Here is a 19,410-nt window from a genome sequence, read left to right on the forward strand (position 1 = left end):
TCTTGTCTTTGTAATAATATGAGGTTGATCAAGTGAAATTAAATTATTTATATTTAATACAGCAGTACAATCCAAGGTAGTTTAATTTATAAGATATTTGGTTTAATCGCTATTACCAGTTATACTGTAAAACTATTTGTACAAGAAATATAGATTTAACAAAAATACATTCGAGCATGAAATGTTTTGAGAAGGGTACTATTGATGGATAACAAGCGCCTGAACGAGCAGGATGTAAGTAATTCACCCCTGAGCCTGGCAGCGTGGTTTCCTGCTGGTCAGGGTATCGAACTGGCAACCTTCCTATCACAAGTTGTTCTAACATTTAGGCAACCACTGCCTCCTACTGTCTGTACTGTGTACTACAACTTAGAAATGGGTATTCTAATCTAATGAACAGATGTACATATTAAAACGTGTTTGCAAATGATTGTGCATCATGTAAATACTACGAAACACGTGTGATATGCACATTTTGATATTTCAGTCACAACATTTTGAACTAGTTATTATCTTCAAATGAACCTTATATTAATAGCTCTAATCACAAGTGCTTTCTCAGATCTGAAGGTTGTTTTATTCTTCATAGCAGTCAAACTTCACTTAGAAAGTTCCAACCTCAGATGGACTTGGTAGAACCAGTAGAACACTGGGGCACATTGACATTAGCACAATAAACTTGATTTAAAGTTGGTGTATTGTTGTCCTGCGTCACATGGAGCTCGTGAGGGGGATGAATGAATGTTGATTAGAGCCTTGGCATAAGTGGTTGTAGCTACAGTACCCTACCACTGGGGGGTGGTGTAGAGTAGACATGGTCCAATATTTAAGCATTACATCACACGCAGGAGTGGTTTGTGACCAATAAACCATGCCTAGGGGTGGTCGTTAGACCCCCCTAGGCATGGTTTATTGGTCACAAACCACGACTGCACGTGGTGTAAAGCTTTTTTATACAACGGCATGCAAATTTCTCGATTCTGATTGGCCATTCACACGTCTTTATTGGCAACAATCCACGGTCCTGGGCTCAGGACCCGCCCACAACCGAATCACATAACCCTCCCCGGCTCACTCCGGGAGAAAACAAGATCGCGGACAACAAATGGTTATGTTGAAAGCACCATAACGACTAAATATGAAGCGATTCTGTCAAGGGGAATGTGTTAGTCCTTTAAACAATGTTGGATGATGTAATTGATGGGTCTTGAGACAATCTAGAACAAAAGAAAAATCGCGGTTTGATTGATAGATTAATTGATTGATTTAAATTTCTACTTCCTTCTTTCTACTGACTGCAGCGTTCTCTCTCACACTGTCCGACGCTGGCGTACCCACAAACACACATACACACGTACACACACACACACACACACACATACACACACACACGCACGCACACACACACACACACTGTGACACACACACGCACACACACACACACACACACACTCCTGTCTGCAACAGCGGGGGAGTCAGACTGAGAGAGAAGCAGCGCTGTTTTAAGTGAGCATGGTCTATTGAATTGATTGATTGGTTGATTGCTAATTTTATTACTGTACCCCTGGTTTCCAACTGGTTAAGTTTAGGCTAAAAGAAATAAATAAAAAAATAGGGCGAAGAAAACGTTTTAATTTGTTTTACCTAATTATATATATAGCATCTAAGAATGAAGTTCTATGGAAAGTAGGTCTGCATTCCCTTAACAATTGTGTGTATTGAGCCGTACTGTATTGTACCCATTCTGCATCTGGTAATTAAATTTTCAATCAATCATTCCAATAATACACAGTTGGATGTGTTAGTTGGTTGGATGCACTTCAAGCTGCTTCCACATGAGGCAACTTCTCTCAATCATTCCAATAATACACAGTTGGATGTGTTAGTTTGGTTGGATGCACTTCAAGCTGCTTCCACATGGAGGCAACTTGTCTTTTTTGTAGTTGTGGGAACTACTTTTTCTGGCGGATGGTTTTTTCAATAAATCTTCGATTAATGTGTGTTTATTGTATAGAAATAAGGTTGGATGAATCTGGCAGTTGTATACTTTATTTTATACGCCTGGGTCTCCTCTCAACACGGAGCGACCACCAAGTCCACCGGCACTTTCTTCTCGGCCCAACTAGAGTCATTCCTAATTTATGCAAATGACATGTCGTCAGCTTGTGACTGCAACTTGTTCCTGTTTGCGGACGACTCAGCCCTGCTGGTCTCTGACAAGAACAAGTTACAGGTTGAAAAAAACCCTCAGCTCAGAACTAGGCAAAATCTGCATATGGCTCGCTGATAACAAACTATCATTACACATGGGCAAAACAGAGTCCATTCTCTTCGGTTCAAATAACAAACTCAGCAAGACCGACGGCTTCTCAGTTACAGTGGGTGACAATATTGTCACAAGGAAAGAAGATATTAACTACCTGGGTTCCATCCTAGAGGCAAATCTTTCCTGTGACAAAATGGCATCCAATGTAATAAAAAAAAGTCAACCAACTAACTTGATTCTTGCACCGGATCTCCTCACTGGTAAACAAGAATACCCTGAAGACTCTGGCAGGAGCACTCATTCAAGGGTACTACGACTATGCTTGCACCTCATGGTACCAAAGCACCTCAAAGGCGCTAAAAACTAAATTACAAACATCTCAAAACAAACTGGTCAGACTACTGCTTGACCTTACTCCTAGAACCCACCTCACCCCTGCCCACTTTGACAACCTAGGATGGCTTAGAGTAGACGACAGAGTACAGCAACTTGCAATGGGCCTGGTCTACAAGATACACTACACGACCAAGGTACCCATGTACATGTCAAAATACTTCCCAAAGGTCAGTGAATACCATGATCACAACACCAGAGGGAGCTCCACAAATCATGTTAAACCCAGATTCGGCTCAAACAAGGGACTAAACCCGTTTCGCAATTATGCCACATCAATGTGGAACGCCCTACCCAAAGCTGTAAAGCTGTAAAGGAATGTGAATCACTACCCACTTTCAAAAACACTCTCAAAAAACACCTACGGGAGACTGCAATTCGAAACTGGCCCCTGTAAATGTCCTCCCCCCCCCCCCCCCCCCCCCCCCAATGTACAGTAAATGACCAAGTATGGTCTTGTCAATATTCCAATATACAGTTTTGTTAGTACAGTTGTACTGTGTCCCCCACCCACCCCTCCTACCCAACCCCCCCCCCCCCCCCCCCCACACTCCTACCCAACCTCCCCCCCACCAACCCAACCACCTCCAATGTACAGTCCCCCCCCCCCACCCAACCTCCTCCGATGTACAGTTTCTACGTCAAATGTATATACTTTTTCTTCTGGACTCGTTCTGTATCACAAACAGTACTGTATTTGCAAATCTGGTATGTCATAAATGTATAGATGTAGCAGTACTGTCTATCTGTATGTCATGTATGTCATATATGTTACGATGAATTGAAAATGGGGGACCCTGATGTAAACAAGACGAAAGTCTTTCTCTGGTCTGCATCCCCTTAACAATTGTATGTATTGAGCTGTACTGTACTGTACCCATTCTGCAATCTGTTAATAAAGTTTTCAATCAATCAATCTTTTCACACCCAGGGAGTCTCACTGGGTCATTAACCCTTTCACTGCCGCACTACCAAACGGGTTTTAAGATCAATTGAAAATGGGGGACCCTGATGTAAACAAAGTATTTCTCTGGTCTGCATCCCTTTAACCTTCTGTAGTGTGGTAGTGAACGGGTTAACCTTCTGTAGTGTGGCAGTGAAAGGGTTAATATGCGGGGAGTTGTGTTTGATTGGAAAAGTGACTGTTGTGTCCAAAGTGGAGCAGTTCAGCGCCTGACCGGGGGAGGCAGCAGCGCGCTACACGCTACCTAGTCTTCCCATCCGGACCGGAATCCACGAAGATCGCGACGTCACGCGTAGCATGAAGTAGCTGCACGTAGTTTCACAAAGTTTGGTCGTTGCTATTGATATTATTATTAACTACGTAATAATAATCAATATCTCTTTTGTAAGCCATCGAGGACATGGCCACGAACGGTGAGTTTGACTTTCAACGATCTCTTTATTAATGCACAAACCTCTATTTCAATTATGATGAATTGAAAATGGGGGACCCTGATGTAAACAAGACGAAAGTCTTTCTCTGGTCTGCATCCCCTTAACAATTTTATGTATTGAGCCGTACTGTATTGTACCCATTCTGCAATCTGTTAAATAAAGTTTTCATTCATTCATTCATTCATTCACGAAGCTGTAGCAAAAGACAGCACAGCGCCAATTAATTGAGCCTAACTATATATTATGTTTTGTTATTATCCTCTTCACAGTGGACCTGGTTATGGCCAGCATTCCACCTGGTCTGGGGACCATTCTTGGACTTGAGGTGGGCAGACCCCTGTGCTATTTAGTAGACTCTACACAACATATATATATATATATATATATATTTATTACTAAAAGATCTGCACTACATCCCTACCACATCTTTTCACAAGTACTTTATTGTCTGCATTTCGTACTTCATTTTGTACTTTAGGTTGTACTTTAGTTTGTATATTTTGTATAGTGTTTGTTTGGCCTTTTATTCTTTTTACATTTTACTGTATGAAGCACAATATCTCAGGCAGCCCCTTTCGTGACTGTGATGCACCGAGTGAATCCACGGTCCCTTATTGCTCCTCCGTTGGAAAATCCCATAATTTACTCTGAAGAACTGGTCCTCCGCCAAACGCTCGTTGTACAAGTAAATAATGGTGCATTTATATAACAGCTTTTATCCAAAGTGCTTTACAATTTCTGTTACTCACATTTTACCCGTTTGATTTTGATTTGATTTTGATTTGTCTCGAACATAGAAACATAAAACAAGTTTAAAAAACAAAAAGGTAAATAGCCAAAGACTATTTCCATACAATAAGTGTTCGAGAAGGAACAGGGGGAAGTAAAACAACGTATCAAGCCCTGCCCCTTCCTTACAATATTTGACATTATAATTTAATAAAAATAAAAATAATATAACTAATAATAAAAAATAAAATAAAAGTACAGTTTTTTTTTATATATCCAAATAAGAAAAAATACTAGGCTGTCACATTACTGCTCAAGCTCCTCTCTTATGTGTCCATAAGTGCTTGTTTATAGCTACCTTTTAAATTTATTGATATTTTTGCTTAATTTTTACCCGTTCGCTCACACATTCATACCGACGGCGGAGGCAACCATGCAAGGTGCCAACCTGCTCATCAGGAGCAATTAGGGGTTAAGTGTCTTTGCTCAAGGACACATCGACACGCTGCCCGGGAGGAGCGGGAATCGAACGGGGAACCTTCCGACTACCAGCTGACCGCTCTGCCTCCCGAGCCACTGTCGCCCCCGGAGAGAGAGGGAAATAAGTATCGCAGAGAAATTGTTTATTTATTTTTCTCCTCTTTTTCAATTTTTCTCTCATCCCAATTCCATTGTGCCAATTCTCCCCTCCCCTGTCTTGGTCGTTGCTCGCATATGCCCCCCACTGGCCGGTTGTAGGTAGGATAGAAGCCTTGCATCACGTGTCCCCTCCGGCACACGAGGAGGCAGCCTGTCACATCTTTTCGCCTGCCAACGCGGACTCTCATTGGTGAGGTAACGTGCGGGAGGCTCACACTACACTACCCCCGCCATTTCCTGTCCTTGCTGTGCAGGCGTCCCCCAACCGACCTGTAGGAGTCGCTGTCCACAACGTCCAGATTACCACCCATCGACTTCCCACCCGCTGACTCTGCCAATTGAGTCAGTATGACGGCCGGCCCAAGCCGGAGGCAACGCCGACAGCCGGAGTCGAACCCGGTGACTGTTGCGTTGGTGATGAGCGCAATGTCCGCTGCGCCACCCAGCCGCCTTCGCAGATAAATGTCAAAGGTACTCACAGTTGCACGAGGGTTTCGGACAGAGAAACGCAATGGTTTGAAAGCTCGGCGTTGCTAATAAACATTTTAACTAATTTTTATAAACTGGTCAACACAGCTTTATTTCCGGCATTGGGTGCCTGGTGCGCCTGCGCTGTGATCACGCTGTGCGGGTGAAGCCGGCGCGTCAGGCAGCTAAAGCCGCTTTGACCAGTGTTGAACAGTTTGAGTACCTTTGACATTTATCTGCGATACTTGTACAACGAGCGTTTGGCGGAGGACCAGTTCTTCAGAGTTAATTATGGGATTTTCCAACGGAGGGAAAGGGACCGTGGATTCACTCGGTGCATCACAGTCACGGGGGGCTAAATCTCAGGGGGTCTCCCGGCTCATACAGAACCAAGCATTTCACTGTAATGTACATGTACCGTATATGTGACAAATAAGACAAAACTCTATTAAAGGGCCCTTACATACAGTAGTAGATGATAGATTTGTAGCATGGGAGACCCAAGTGGAAATCGCCCCTTAACCCTTGCAGTGTTGATACCATGTTCAATTATAGTTTTCACTGTCTTTGATTGATTGATTGAAAAGTTTATTAACAGATTGCAGAATGGGTACAGTACAGTACAGCTCAATACATACAATTGTTAAGGGGATGCAGACCAGAGAAAGACTTTCGTCTTGTTTACATCAGGGTCCCCCATTTTCAATTCATCATAACATATATGACATACATGACATACAGATAGTATTAGACAGTACTGCTACATCTATACATTTATGACATATCAGATTTGCAAATACAGTACTGTTTGTGATACAAAAAGTGTCTAGAAAAAGAGTGTATATACATTTGACGTAGAAACTGTACATTTGGGGGGGTGGGGTTGGGTGGGTGGGTGGGGGCTGTACATTGGAGGTGGGGGACACACACACACTGTACACTGTACATTGGAATACTCTTGTTATCCCCTCAAGTAAAGTATTGGCATTTAGACTTCGACTTTATTGTCCCCTCATCAGACAACACTACATACATCAGCTGAGCTACAGTATGTTATGAATCTTAAAAGAACACGCCAACATTTGGGGAAATTAGCTTATCGTCTTCTAGATAGATACCAGTTTTCTCTGTGCGTTCAGTAGAAAGCTATCTGGCTGCACGTTAGCCTAGCTTAGCACAATGAATGGAAGTGGACATGGCCGGTTAGCCTAGGCATTGTCCAACTAACACCTCTCCCGAAGGCTAACCGGTCATGTCCGCTTCCATTCATTGTGCTAAGCTAGGCTAACGTGTAGCCAGATAGCTTTCTACTGAACGCACAGAGAAACTGGTATCTATCGTCTTGTCTCTCTCTGGAGAAGACGTAAGCTAATTTCCCAAAATGTTGGCGTATCCCTTTAACAAGGGTGTCTTTTATGGCTGTCAAAGTTAATGCTTTAACTTTGGAGATTAATTTAAATAATTTAAAGCAGTACATTTTTTTTATCTAGATTCATCTATGGAGTGAAAAATGTTCAACGTTCTGAACTTTCAGCAGTATCGTTGCTTGTTATTTTTTTGCATTGACTCGTGCACCTTTTTGAAAACCATCTGACATGAAGATGGAACACATTTTTGTTGTTAATATGATTTATATTACTGGTAGTTCATACAAGACATTATCGTCCTCTAAGCCCATCTGCACTTTAACATATAGGCCTGGGTTGTTTTTATTTCTGTTAGCGCCGCGGATATAAGAAAGAGGTCTTTAAAGCTGAGTCAATGTTGATGGTTTTGTTGAACATTTGTATTTCACAGGAGAGACACTGTATTCAAAGAAAGCTGTTAAAATAGTCTTTGAATCTAAATATACTTTCTTTGTGTTGATTTTACATTAATTCCACGATTTTACTCAAGTAAATATCTGTTACAAGCTTCGGTCTTAAGTAGAAAAATGCGATTTTTAATCTAGATTAATTACAGAAAATTGTGAGATCAATTAGTTAATTTCTTTTAAATCTATTGACGGCACTAGTGTCTTTTCTTCTTCCAGTCTCGGACGAAAGGGAAGGCGGCGGCGGCGGTCGTCAGCAGGGCCTTCAGGAGGAGCGACCAGCGGCGCCCCCTGGGGGCGGACAAGCTGGGGGAGGAGCTGGACCGCAAGGCCGTGCTCCTGGAGTACGCCCGGAAGAAGAAGAAGAAGGAGAAGAGGCGGAGCAAGAAAGCCATCGGACTTAACGCTGGCCAGAGGAGGCAGATGAAGATCTTTCAGATCAAGCCCGAGCACCAGAGGTTAGGAGGGGAGCTAGCCCCTTACGTGACTGCCAGCGAGCCTGGGTCTCTACCGCAGTCACTCTCACCTACACTGCGACCATTTGCAACTTCAGGTACCAAGCGTGATCACATGGAGCGCGCTGGGTCAAAAATATATCATATATGAATTTCAAAGATACCGAGCGTACAATATGGGTTTAACACAGCTTTACAGTGGGGTCTGGAAGCTCGGAGTTGCTAATAAACAGTTTAAAATATTGTTACTCGACGAGTTGTACTCACAAACCGAATGTCCATTTCCGCCGTTGGTGTCACAGTGCATGCGCACCAGGCAGCCTAATAGCGGCAGAAGAAGAAGACGCCATCTTGGCAAAGTACGTTATGTAAGTACCACTCGTCGAGTAACAATATTTTAAACTGTTTATTAGCAACTCCGAGCTTCCAGACCCCACTGTAAAGCTGTGTTAAACCCATATTGTACGCTGGGTATCTTTGAAATTCATATATGATATATTTTTGACCCAGCGCGCTCCATGTGATCACGCTCTGTACCATAAGTTGCAAATGGTCGCAGTGTAGGTGAGAGTGACTGCGGTAGAGACCCAGGCTCGCTGGCAGTCACGTAAGGGGCTAGAGGGGAGCTGGACTCTAACGGCCTGCAGCCCTGTGAGCACAGCAGAGGTTAGGAGGAGGGGAGCTGGACTCTAACGGCCTGCAGCCCTGTGAGCACAGCAGAGGTTAGGAGGAGGGGAGCTGGACTCTAACGGCCTGCAGCCCTGTGAGCACAGCAGAGGTTAGGAGGAGGGGAGCTGGACTCTAACGGCCTGCAGCCCTGTGAGCACAGCAGAGGTTAGGAGGAGGGGAGCTGGACTCTAACGGCCTGCAGCCCTGTGAGCACAGCAGAGGTTAGGAGGAGGGGAGCTGGACTCTAACGGCCTGCAGCCCTGTGAGCACAGCAGAGGTTAGGAGGGGAGCTGGACTCTTAACGGCCTGCAGCCCTGTGAGCACAGCAGAGGTTAGGAGGGGAGCTGGACTCTAACGGCCTGCAGCCCTGTGAGCACAGCAGAGGTTAGGAGGGGAGCTGGACTCTTAACGGCCTGCAGCCCTGTGAGCACAGCAGAGGTTAGGAGGGGAGCTGGACTCTAACGGCCTGCAGCCCTGTGAGCACAGCAGAGGTTAGGAGGGGAGCTGGACTCTAACGGCCTGCAGCCCTGTGAGCACAGCAGAGGTTAGGAGGGGAGCTGGAGGTTATGCTACTCATTTTATTCAGTTGAACTCTGGTATAATGCAGTAACAAGATTCAAGACTTTTTATTCATCACATACATACCAGGGCGCATACAGTGAAACGCGGTTGGCCATGCCCGCTTCGATAACAATAGTAACAGTAATAATAATAATAATAATAATAATAATAATAATAATAATAATAATAATAACAATAATAATAAAAAGATAACTAGAATAGACATGGTAAAATAGACGTGTTAATAAATCGCTTAAAGGCACTGGATCCTATGTACATACTAGGGCTGTCCCCGACTAAGGATTTGGATGGTCGACTAGGATTGGCCAAAATTTGCCGTTAGTCGACTATTGGTCAACTAAAAAAAAAAGTATAATATTTTTAAACTTTTTTTTATTTTAAATTTTTTTATTTGTGTATCATTCCATTTGGGCTGTGGGGGGTGAAGCTTAATGTCTGAAGGAGTCGACTGAAGGCTTCTTGTCCTCTGCAAAAGCATGCAATTGGTCCACTGATGGATACATGTTGATATTTGTCTAGTCTAGTGTGTTCATTAGACGGTGAAATCCTATTTCAGTGCCTCTGTGCCTGTTTTCGTAGGCAGTTAGCCTCTGGTATGCGTGCCATTAGCGTTAGCCATGCGTCTAGGCCTCTTTTCTTTTGGAAAGAATGATAAAAAAAATATGAATACTTTTTTTTTTTTTATTATTATATTCGACTAAGAGGTTGGCCAGTCGACTACGGCTCCTTTCGACCGATTAGTCGATTAATAGGGGTCAGCCCTAGTACATACCTATGCAACGTGCAGTTTTTCGTCTATGTCCCTCTATGCTGTACTTGCTGTTACAGACTGACCACTCATCCCCCTCTCCACGGCCACAACCAGACCGCGTCACGCACCGCTGCATGCAATACTCAACGTGTGGACAGACTGATTTACATAACGTATTAACATTTGTCATTTAGCTTTTATCCGAAGCGACTTACAAGTTCTGTACGACACGTCATCAGGAAGGGTACGACTCTTTCAGCTGAGCAACGACGATGTTCATCAAACAGTGTTGAAACTTGGGCGCTGCTGCGGTGTTGGAGTGCAGAGTATAGAGACATATATAATGTAAGTATAGTAGGTAGTAATGTAGGCAAGGAAGATTTTCTTTTAGTGTAAGTGTGTATGATGATGGTAGAAGACAGTACTTGATATAGATTTGAAGAAGTGTGCTTTTAGATTGGTGGTGTTTCGGCTGCTGTCCTGACTGGTGGGAAGTTTGTTCCTCCGTTGATTGATATAATCGGTCCATTTGTGCTGCTGTCCCCTTGCACTGTATGCGAGGACCTGTTGTCATAGTAACCGGTTATGTCTGTCCCACTGTGGAACGTTTTACGTTGATCTTACGTTGACTTAATGAAAGTCGTGGTGTTTTTTTTATTAATACCCTTATCCGTCGTCGTCCACTAACTGTACTGTATGTTGTCACCTTGTTTCAGGTATGAGCTCTTCCTGCCTCTCAATCACCTGTGGAAGCAGTACATCGTAGACCTGTGTCACGGACTGAGACCAGACACGTAAGGGTCACATACCGACGACCACATGATATTATATTGTGTAAAAATTATGGATGTTCGATATTGGCTTTTTTACCGATATCCGATATACCGATATTGTCCAACTCTTAATTTCCGATACCGATATCAACCGATACCGTTATATGCAGGGTCCCCCCCCCCCCCCCCCCCCCCCCCCCAAAACGGAATAATTTCAGGTAATTAACATTACATATCTCTTGTCGTGGAATTAACACAACATTGTGCATACTTTTGACAATAAATAAAATCAGAATTTATTCTTACTTGCTTGCCTGGGTAAATAAAGGTTAAATAAATGTAAAGATTATAATTTTTTTTTAACAGATACCGATAATTTCCGATATCACATTTTAATGCCAATATCGGCCGATAATATCGGACATCCCTAGTAAAAATCCATAGAAATACCTGAACATTATTTAACCAGGCAGGTTTACTAAGAACACATTGTTACTTTCAGTAACAGCCTTCGGGAGTACTTGTGTGGGGACGGAGGGTTACACACACACACACACACACGGACACACACACACAGAGACACACACACACAGACGGACACACAGAGACAGAAAGACAGACAGATACACACACAGAGAGACACACACACACAGACTGACAGACAGACACACACCAGGGAACTAGCCTGCAGGCCTTCCAACCACAGTCTTCAACTGTTGGCCACTGAGACGCTCCTCTGGATTAGTTGGAGGTGCATTGCCTTGCTCAAGGGCACTTCAGTGGTAGTTGTTGAGGGAGGGGCACCATCACTGCCCAGATGTCCTGCTGGTCAGGGTATTGAATTGGCAACCTTCCGATCACAGGTTCTTCTAACCTTTAGGCAACCACTGCCTCCTACTGTCTGTACTGTGTACTGCAACTTAGAAATAGGTATCCTAATGAACAAATGTACATATTAAAACGTGTTTGCAAATTATAGTGCATGTAAATATTACAAAACACATGTGATAAGCAACATATTGATATTTCAGTCACAGACTTTTGTCAATTACAGTTATATTATCTTCAAATTGACTTATATTAATATCTCCAATCACAAGTGCGTCCTCTGATGTGACGGTTGTTTTATTCTTCACAGCATAGCAGTAATCCAACTTCACTTAGAAGCTAGTTGCTTTCTATTGGACACAACTTGTGTAGGCTAACGGCACATCGATCTCAATTAAAACCACACACTTGCAGGACAGCACTTGTGACAGTCATCCTGAAAAGGCCACAAGAGACGACTTAAATGTACCTGTACAGGCCGTACGTCCTTCATTCGTTGGGGGGAAATATTTATTACTTCTATAGCAACGAGAGCACCCTTTGTATTTATGTAATGCTTTTTGTATTCGTCCATGCTGTGGGAGTGAGTGGAGGGTAACGCACGAAACCCACCAGGCGCGGGCGTGAGGCCGGCGGGCGATCAGAGTTTCACTTTCGCTCCCATGTTAACAGGCGTCGCTGTTCCCACCGGCCGCGCGCGTGAAGCGAATAAAATCGCTTTGGTTGGATTCGGACTCGCCGCGCGCCACTCACATTTTCACAGAAATACACTCAATATCTGTATTATTACCACACATATAGATGTTGTTCAACCAGCTAATGTGTCTATCTTTCCCAATACACATTATATAATAACTGGTTATACATGCAAAATGGACAATAGAACTGGAAATCTTAAAAGTAATCTTCAAACTGGGACTGACTTCAAGTTTCAAGTTTCTTTATTAGTTGTCATACAAAAATACAGAATACTTTTATATGAAATGCTTTTTTCTGTTCTGTTCCTGAGAGTGTGCTAGATAATGTGCTAGATAACTAGCCCACGGCGGCTAGCGTGGGGCGGCGTGGCTCAGGGGTAGAGCGGGTCGTCCAATGATCGAAGTGTTGGTGGTTCGAATCCCGCTCAAACCCATGTCCATCCCACTGCCGTTGTGTCCTCTTGGGCATGACACTTAACCTACTTGCCTCGTATGAATGTGTATGCATGTGAATGAATGTTGGTGGTGGTCGGAGGGGCCGTAGGCGATGATTATTCGCCACGCTTCCGTGAGTCTGCCTCAGGGCAGCTCTGGCTGCAATTGTAGCTTACCACCACCGGGATGACTGTGTATGAACGAATAATGGACTCTGTAAGCGCTCTGGGGTCACTGGGGTGTCATGAAGAGCGCTATATAAATCCAATCTATTATTATTATTATTATTATTATTATTATAAAAATAAAATGGATAAGTATAAAAAGAAAGACAAAGTACGTAAACAAGTGTAAACAAAAGTGTTCAATATACATATATACAATATACAATACAGAGTAGGGAAAAAATGAGTAACTGAGTTACAATACTTTGCATATAGACTAGGCATTTTACAGCTGTTCCAATGTAAACGTGCTTACGCCCGCGCCGGGTGGGTTCCGTGCGTAAGCCTTCCATGGCACTGCTCACATTATGGTGAAACATGTGCTGTCCTGTCCTGGACACACTGGGCGGTGGGCCTACGGTTCCTGTTTGTTGGCTGGAGTGTGTGAAAGAGAAACTTCTTTAACGTAAAGCTGTCTCTGTTCCGCAGCAACCCACAGTTGATTCAACAGAAGCTCCTGAAGGCTGACTTCCATGGTGCCGTTATCACAGGTAGCTCCTCTGTTCACTCAACACATGGTGCCGTTATCACAGGTAGCTCCTCTGTTCACTCAACACATGGTGCCGTTATCACAGGTAGCTCCTCTGTTCACTCAACACATGGTGCCGTTATCACAGGTAGCTCCTCTGTTCACTCAACACATGGTGCCGTTATCACAGGTAGCTCCTCTGTTCACTCAACACATGGTGCCGTTATCACAGGTAGCTCCTCTGTTCACTCAACACATTACAAATGTGAATACTTTTTTTGTTATTTTCTTTTAGAATACTGTTTTGGAGTCTTAATTTTGTTCAGTGTCAGTCTGTACCTTTTCAGTCACTGCCTGAATCAAAGATTGTTAAATGATTGTGTATATTGTATTGTGTGATGACTGAATAAACTACTACTACTACTACAAACCTCCTTCTAAACACAATGTGTTTTTGTTCACAATAATAATACATTTGTATTACATATAATGTATTTAATAAGAACAGTTTTAGTATACAAGAACCAAGTGTGTTATTGTTGTTATTATTATTATTTGGGGAAACATTGGACATTTAGTAGATTGGAAAAGTAGATATTGGCTGAATTGGCAACACGCACCATGTCATAACCTGCGTGGCGATAGAGGGCCCCGATGCAAGAAGTTAAGAACACTGGTTCTTAATTTTGTATAATGGGGTGTTTTCGTTACATCGATCAATTGCAAACCGTGGTTTAAATGATAACTCCATAAACGTATCACTGAATACCCCCAGCTTTGGGTGGGTGTTGGTTACTTGTGTTTCATTAATACTTTTATTATTATTTTATTTTTGAATGTCCACAGTGGCCCGGTCCAAGTGTCCATCGTACGTCGGCACCACTGGGATCTTGGTTCAGGAATTCAAACACGTGTTTAAAATCATCACTAAGGAGGACCGGCTGAAAGGTGGGTCTGCTGAGAGGAGCGCGGCTCGACACGTGTCACATTGTGGGGGAAGGATTCCCTGCGTGTTCTTCTAGTGTCCTCCCTAACCCTAACCCTCCTCACTAGATCCATGTTCTTCTAGTGTCCTCCCTAACCCTCCTCACTAGATCCATGTTCTTCTAGTGTCCTCCCTAACCCTAACCCTCCTCACTAGATCCATGTTCTTCTAGTGTCCTCCCTAACCCTAACCCTCCTCACTAGATCCATGTTCTTCTAGTGTCCTCCCTAACCCTAACCCTCCTCACTAGATCCATGTTCTTCTAGTGTCCTCCCTAACCCTCCTCACTAGATCCATGTTCTTCTAGTGTCCTCCCTAACCCTAACCCTCCTCACTAGATCCATGTTCTTCTAGTGTCCTCCCTAACCCTCCTCACTAGATCCATGTTCTTCTAGTGTCCTCCCTAACCCTAACCCTCCTCACTAGATCCATGTTCTTCTAGTGTCCTCCCTAACCCTAACCCTCCTCACTAGATCCATGTTCTTCTAGTGTCCTCCCTAACCCTCCTCACTAGATCCATGTTCTTCTAGTGTCCTTAGAGAGACGCTTTTCTCATTGAAAACCAGGGCTAGATGCAACGAGGATGTGGGCACATTAGGCTATAAGCTACCATTCATTAGGTCCCGACCCATCGGTTTAGTCATTGGCTGGTTGACAAAAAGTGAACCAACCAGTGACGAGCAGTGATTTTTTTTTTTTTTTTTTTTTTAACAATTTTCTTTCATGTTTAAATATTTTCAATGCAAAGCAAGCACACAAAAAAGTCAGACCGCTGCAGCATTAAAACCTCTGCCTTGTGAAAACAACATAATGCATTTCAGGAAGTGGTTGACTTATGTTTATTGAACTACTTCTGTATGTAATTTAAGAACCAGAAGCTTCTCTGTAGAAAGAGAGTGAGAGGTCTTCCTCGTTCATCAATATAATCAATCAATCAATCAATCAACTTTATTTCACCAGGATAGTCCACTCAGTAAATGGTAACGGTTTTACTCCGAGTCCTGGATACATTTACTTAAAAACAATTCTAACAAATCAATAATCGTCCCATCCTGTGTGCTAAAGTCCAGCTTTTACTTTATATTTGAAAGCCTACAGATTTGTTTGTTCCCTGGTAGACCTGTCTACATGAGGGCTGCCTTAACCTTGTGCTAAGCTTCACTAGAACTAAATGCATTTCAATACAAATGCGTCCTAACTCTCTCTCTCTCTCTCTCTCTCTCCCCCCCCCTCTCTCTCACAGTGATCCCAAAGAGGAACAGTGTGTTTGCAGTGGAACTCAACGGCTTCGTGTCCTACATCTACGGAAGCAAGTTTGAGCAGCGCTCCAGTGAGCGTTCAGTCAAGAGGTTCAAGGTCAAAGGAACCATCGACTTGTAGCTCTTTAATATGACGGGACAAGGCAGCCTTACTCACCCCGTGGAGCCCCAGCCAGGATGCTGCCAGCTTTTGTAATTCCACTTGTGATGCAGCATCCGGAAATGGATATATTAACCTTCACGGTCCATCCATTTTAAATGAAGCCACTTGTTCTCTTCCTTCAGGTATCTTTATTAGAACAAGACTGAGCCGGCTATGCAGCTTTTTCCATATTGATGTATTATTTATTGTGGTTTTACTTTAGGAATATCCACAGTTCCTCACCAGGTGGCATCTTGCCACCATTCCTCACCAGGTGGCATCTTGCCACGAAGCAACCGGTAATAGAAAGACAACAGGGACAGAATGCGGTGAATTACTGCTCCATCTTGCATGCCAGCCAAAACCCCAAATCCTTCTCGAGGACTCTGTTTCTTGTTTCATCGCTCTGTGTCACAGCGGTCCTGACGGGACATAACGCACAACGACGAACAACGCGAGAGACGTGACGAGTACATTGTGTTTCAGCGGGTCGGGGCGCCTGTTCAGCAGGGAGGGGATCTGGGGGAGATGGCGTGAACCTCCGCACGCGTTACGTTCCCCCAGTGAGAGTCCTCGCTGTCAGGTGAAAAGAAGCGGCTGGCGACTCCACATGTATCGGAGGAGGCATGTGGTAGTTCTACACCCTCACCAGGCCGACGGTAGGGCAGCATGTGGTAGTCTACACCCTCCCCAGACTGACAGTAGGGCAGCATGTGGTAGTCTACACCCTCCCCAGACTGACAGTAGGGCAGCATGCGGTAGTCTACACCCTCCAACAGACCAATAGTAGTGTAAGATTCTGATCAAACTGGCCAGTATCACGTCTTCGTCTGTTTGGCTCTCCATCCAATTCCTCTGCGTTGTGTACTTTTAATGGTCCTGACGTCTCCGATACTGGTAGATAAGATCCTTATCTCCCCCCGTTAGTGCAATCCATAAACCATCCTAATTCTCCACTTCCGTAAGAATTCGACACTTCGACACCGTGAGATACCTTATGAGAAAAAGCGTTGTTTTATTGCTATAAACAGAACCTCATAATCAGATGTTATCAGATGTTATCAAATTGTATCGTCCTTGAAGAGTCTATTCTAATGATCTTTCGGTGTGTTCGTCTATCGTCCTTTTGTGATTCAGTCCAATAGTGTTCAGGCCTAGTCGTTAGCCTGAACCCTCCTCGTGTTAGCCGAAGCTAATGATGTCGTGGCATTCTTCCTCCCCCCCCCCCCCCCCCCCTCTCTCGTGATAAGAGGAGAGAGAGTCCTCTGTGTGATCTCAGTCCTACTCGCTCTCGGTCAGATTCTAGTCTGAGTCAGATTCTAGTCTGCCTTACACCCGGAAACACCGTTCGACTCATAGATGTTCGTCGTCGCAACGACGGCCCGCCTTCTGGTTGTCATGCGACGTGTTGTCATGACAACTGCTAAATAACCTTTAACACCATTAAACTTTCATTAAGATGAACCTCTCTCCCTCCTGCTCTGGGAGACAGTACACTCTAATCTCAGATGTTCTTCCAAGGAATTCATAACAAAACCCTCGCTGACGCGACCTGTGCCTGTGAAACCACTGGTTCCACCACCGTCAATATCACCGTCTTCCATGCACATTTCAATCACCGTTTTAGCTGTGGTCACCTCCCCCCAATCTATACATCACATACATTGAAAAAGCACCGTTTTCTCTCATTCCCCCCTTTGATTCTCAATCAACTTTCAGAATCAACAGACTACTTGGTTTTTCAATTAATTATACACCAAAAATAGACTCATAACAATTAGGGCCCCGCCGTCTGCTGTTTTGCTTTTGTTTTCCATTACCCGCATCACACCCAAACCAGAAAGGATAAACCACGGTCATGGAGGAGAGAGAGAGAGAGAGAGACAGAGAAAAACACAGATTGCAACTTTTCAGACGACACACCCTAAACCCTTCGGTACCCCACGTCCAAATCAGAGCGCTCCCTTCCCTCTTACAGTACACCTCCCATCTTGGGCCGGTCCCATCTTCTAGGGCAAGGGCCCCTTTCAGTGACGGCTCCTTTCCTGAGCTGGTCCCCCCCTCCAGGGCGCGGTCCCCTAGGCAAAAATGTCTCCCCTGGTCTGCTACTGCTCAGTGTCTCTGGCTGTCCTCTCCACATCTGCTCCTCCACCGCCGCCGTCTCCTCCCTCTCGTCGCGGATGATCTGTGTACCAGGCTGCGGTGCCTGGCCCCTGCGGCTTCCTCCTCCTCCAGTCTGTCTCCTGGTCATTTCCATCGCTGTCGGTGTCATTCCCCCCTTGAAAGCAGAAACACAACACCGGCAGTCGTCTGTCCATTCGACTTCCCTTGTTTTGCTATTAGTCTACCACCTTCTCAACACCCATATCTAATCCTACAGGGCTGTTCCCTGTTTTGTTGTCTTCCGGCGTGACACCAGCAGCTAAACGATACCCACTCGGCGCTCTACGTTTGTCCCACGGGTGACCCCCAGCGCGCGCCAGTTCTTTCTGGTGACGTGTCCCCTCAAGACTCTGCCTATTTATTAGGTGTGAGAAGGCCCCACTGGAATTCAAACTCCCTCTTTATTCAATAATTAACCCATTCAAATAACTGCACCATCTTTCTGTGCAATTCTTATTTAATCCATTGTATAATTAAACTCTATCTAATATTATTATTATAATAATAATCCACTCTCTGTGCTCATTAGATTCACTATTGAATCACTCCCCCACTCCGCCACTAGATGGTAGTACAGGCCTATATCTAAATATTCCCCTATGGGTAATGAAAACTCCCCAGCACTACCCCCCCCTCCGCCACTAGGTGGCGACCTACTCCTCCTCCATGGTGTTTTAGTGGATGTGTCACTTCCTGGTTCTTTATCTGTTATCTCCTCGTGGTCCCTTTTGCGGCCATCTTGACTCGCTCATAATGGCTACTCTCTCACAAACAAAACGAACGCTGCCCCTCCTTCCAAGGCCTAAAAACACAGCTGTTTTCCTCTCTTTCCTATCAGGGGACGCTTCTCCCGGACTAAACTCTTGCTTATCGGACATAATACACAGTTTAAGGTAAACACCCGATCGACTTTCCTCCCGCTACGACAAATTCCGGCCGTCTTGAGACCACAACGACCAGTTTAAGGTGGGCCGTCTCAGGCGACAGTCTTGTCATAACAATCCCGCCATAACAGATTTCAGTCTGGTTCAGCACCCCCCCCCCCCCCCCCCCTTTCTCCTCCTGCATTTACACTCCCAACACCAGAAACCGTGCAGCCTGCCCCGTTTGTTTTTCATTCTATCCTGTTGATAACACCCTCGATTTTCAAAACACCATGGCTCTCTGTTCATATTATTACAGCTGGCTTCTCTGTCGCTACTTATTTACGGATGCACTATCTGTTCGTTTTTATTTGGCTTAAAAGATCAAAACAACCGTGTGCACAGTGA

General features: G+C 44.3%; 1 protein-coding gene across 2 annotated transcripts; it reads left to right on the top strand.

Moving 5' to 3' along the window:
* The first annotated feature begins 3,912 nt into the window (after positions 1 to 3,912).
* Positions 3,913 to 19,186, top strand: pop4 (POP4 homolog, ribonuclease P/MRP subunit). Of its 2 annotated transcripts, XM_084309286.1 has the most exons (7): positions 3,913 to 4,036; positions 4,327 to 4,382; positions 7,926 to 8,164; positions 10,880 to 10,957; positions 13,551 to 13,612; positions 14,437 to 14,538; positions 15,819 to 19,186. In XM_084309286.1, exons 1-7 carry the CDS (start codon positions 4,024 to 4,026, stop codon positions 15,953 to 15,955), a joined length of 687 nt encoding a protein of 228 aa, XP_084165412.1. In that variant the 5' UTR covers positions 3,913 to 4,023; the 3' UTR covers positions 15,956 to 19,186. The 2 variants fall into 2 exon arrangements, with proteins under 2 accessions (XP_084165412.1, XP_084165413.1); XM_084309287.1 differs by lacking the exon at positions 10,880 to 10,957.
* The last annotated feature ends 224 nt before the right edge of the window (positions 19,187 to 19,410 follow it).

The sequence above is a fragment of the Notolepis coatsorum genome (genome assembly GCF_963971535.1).
Source record: "Notolepis coatsorum genome assembly, chromosome: 2".
NCBI lineage: Eukaryota > Metazoa > Chordata > Actinopteri > Aulopiformes > Paralepididae > Notolepis > Notolepis coatsorum.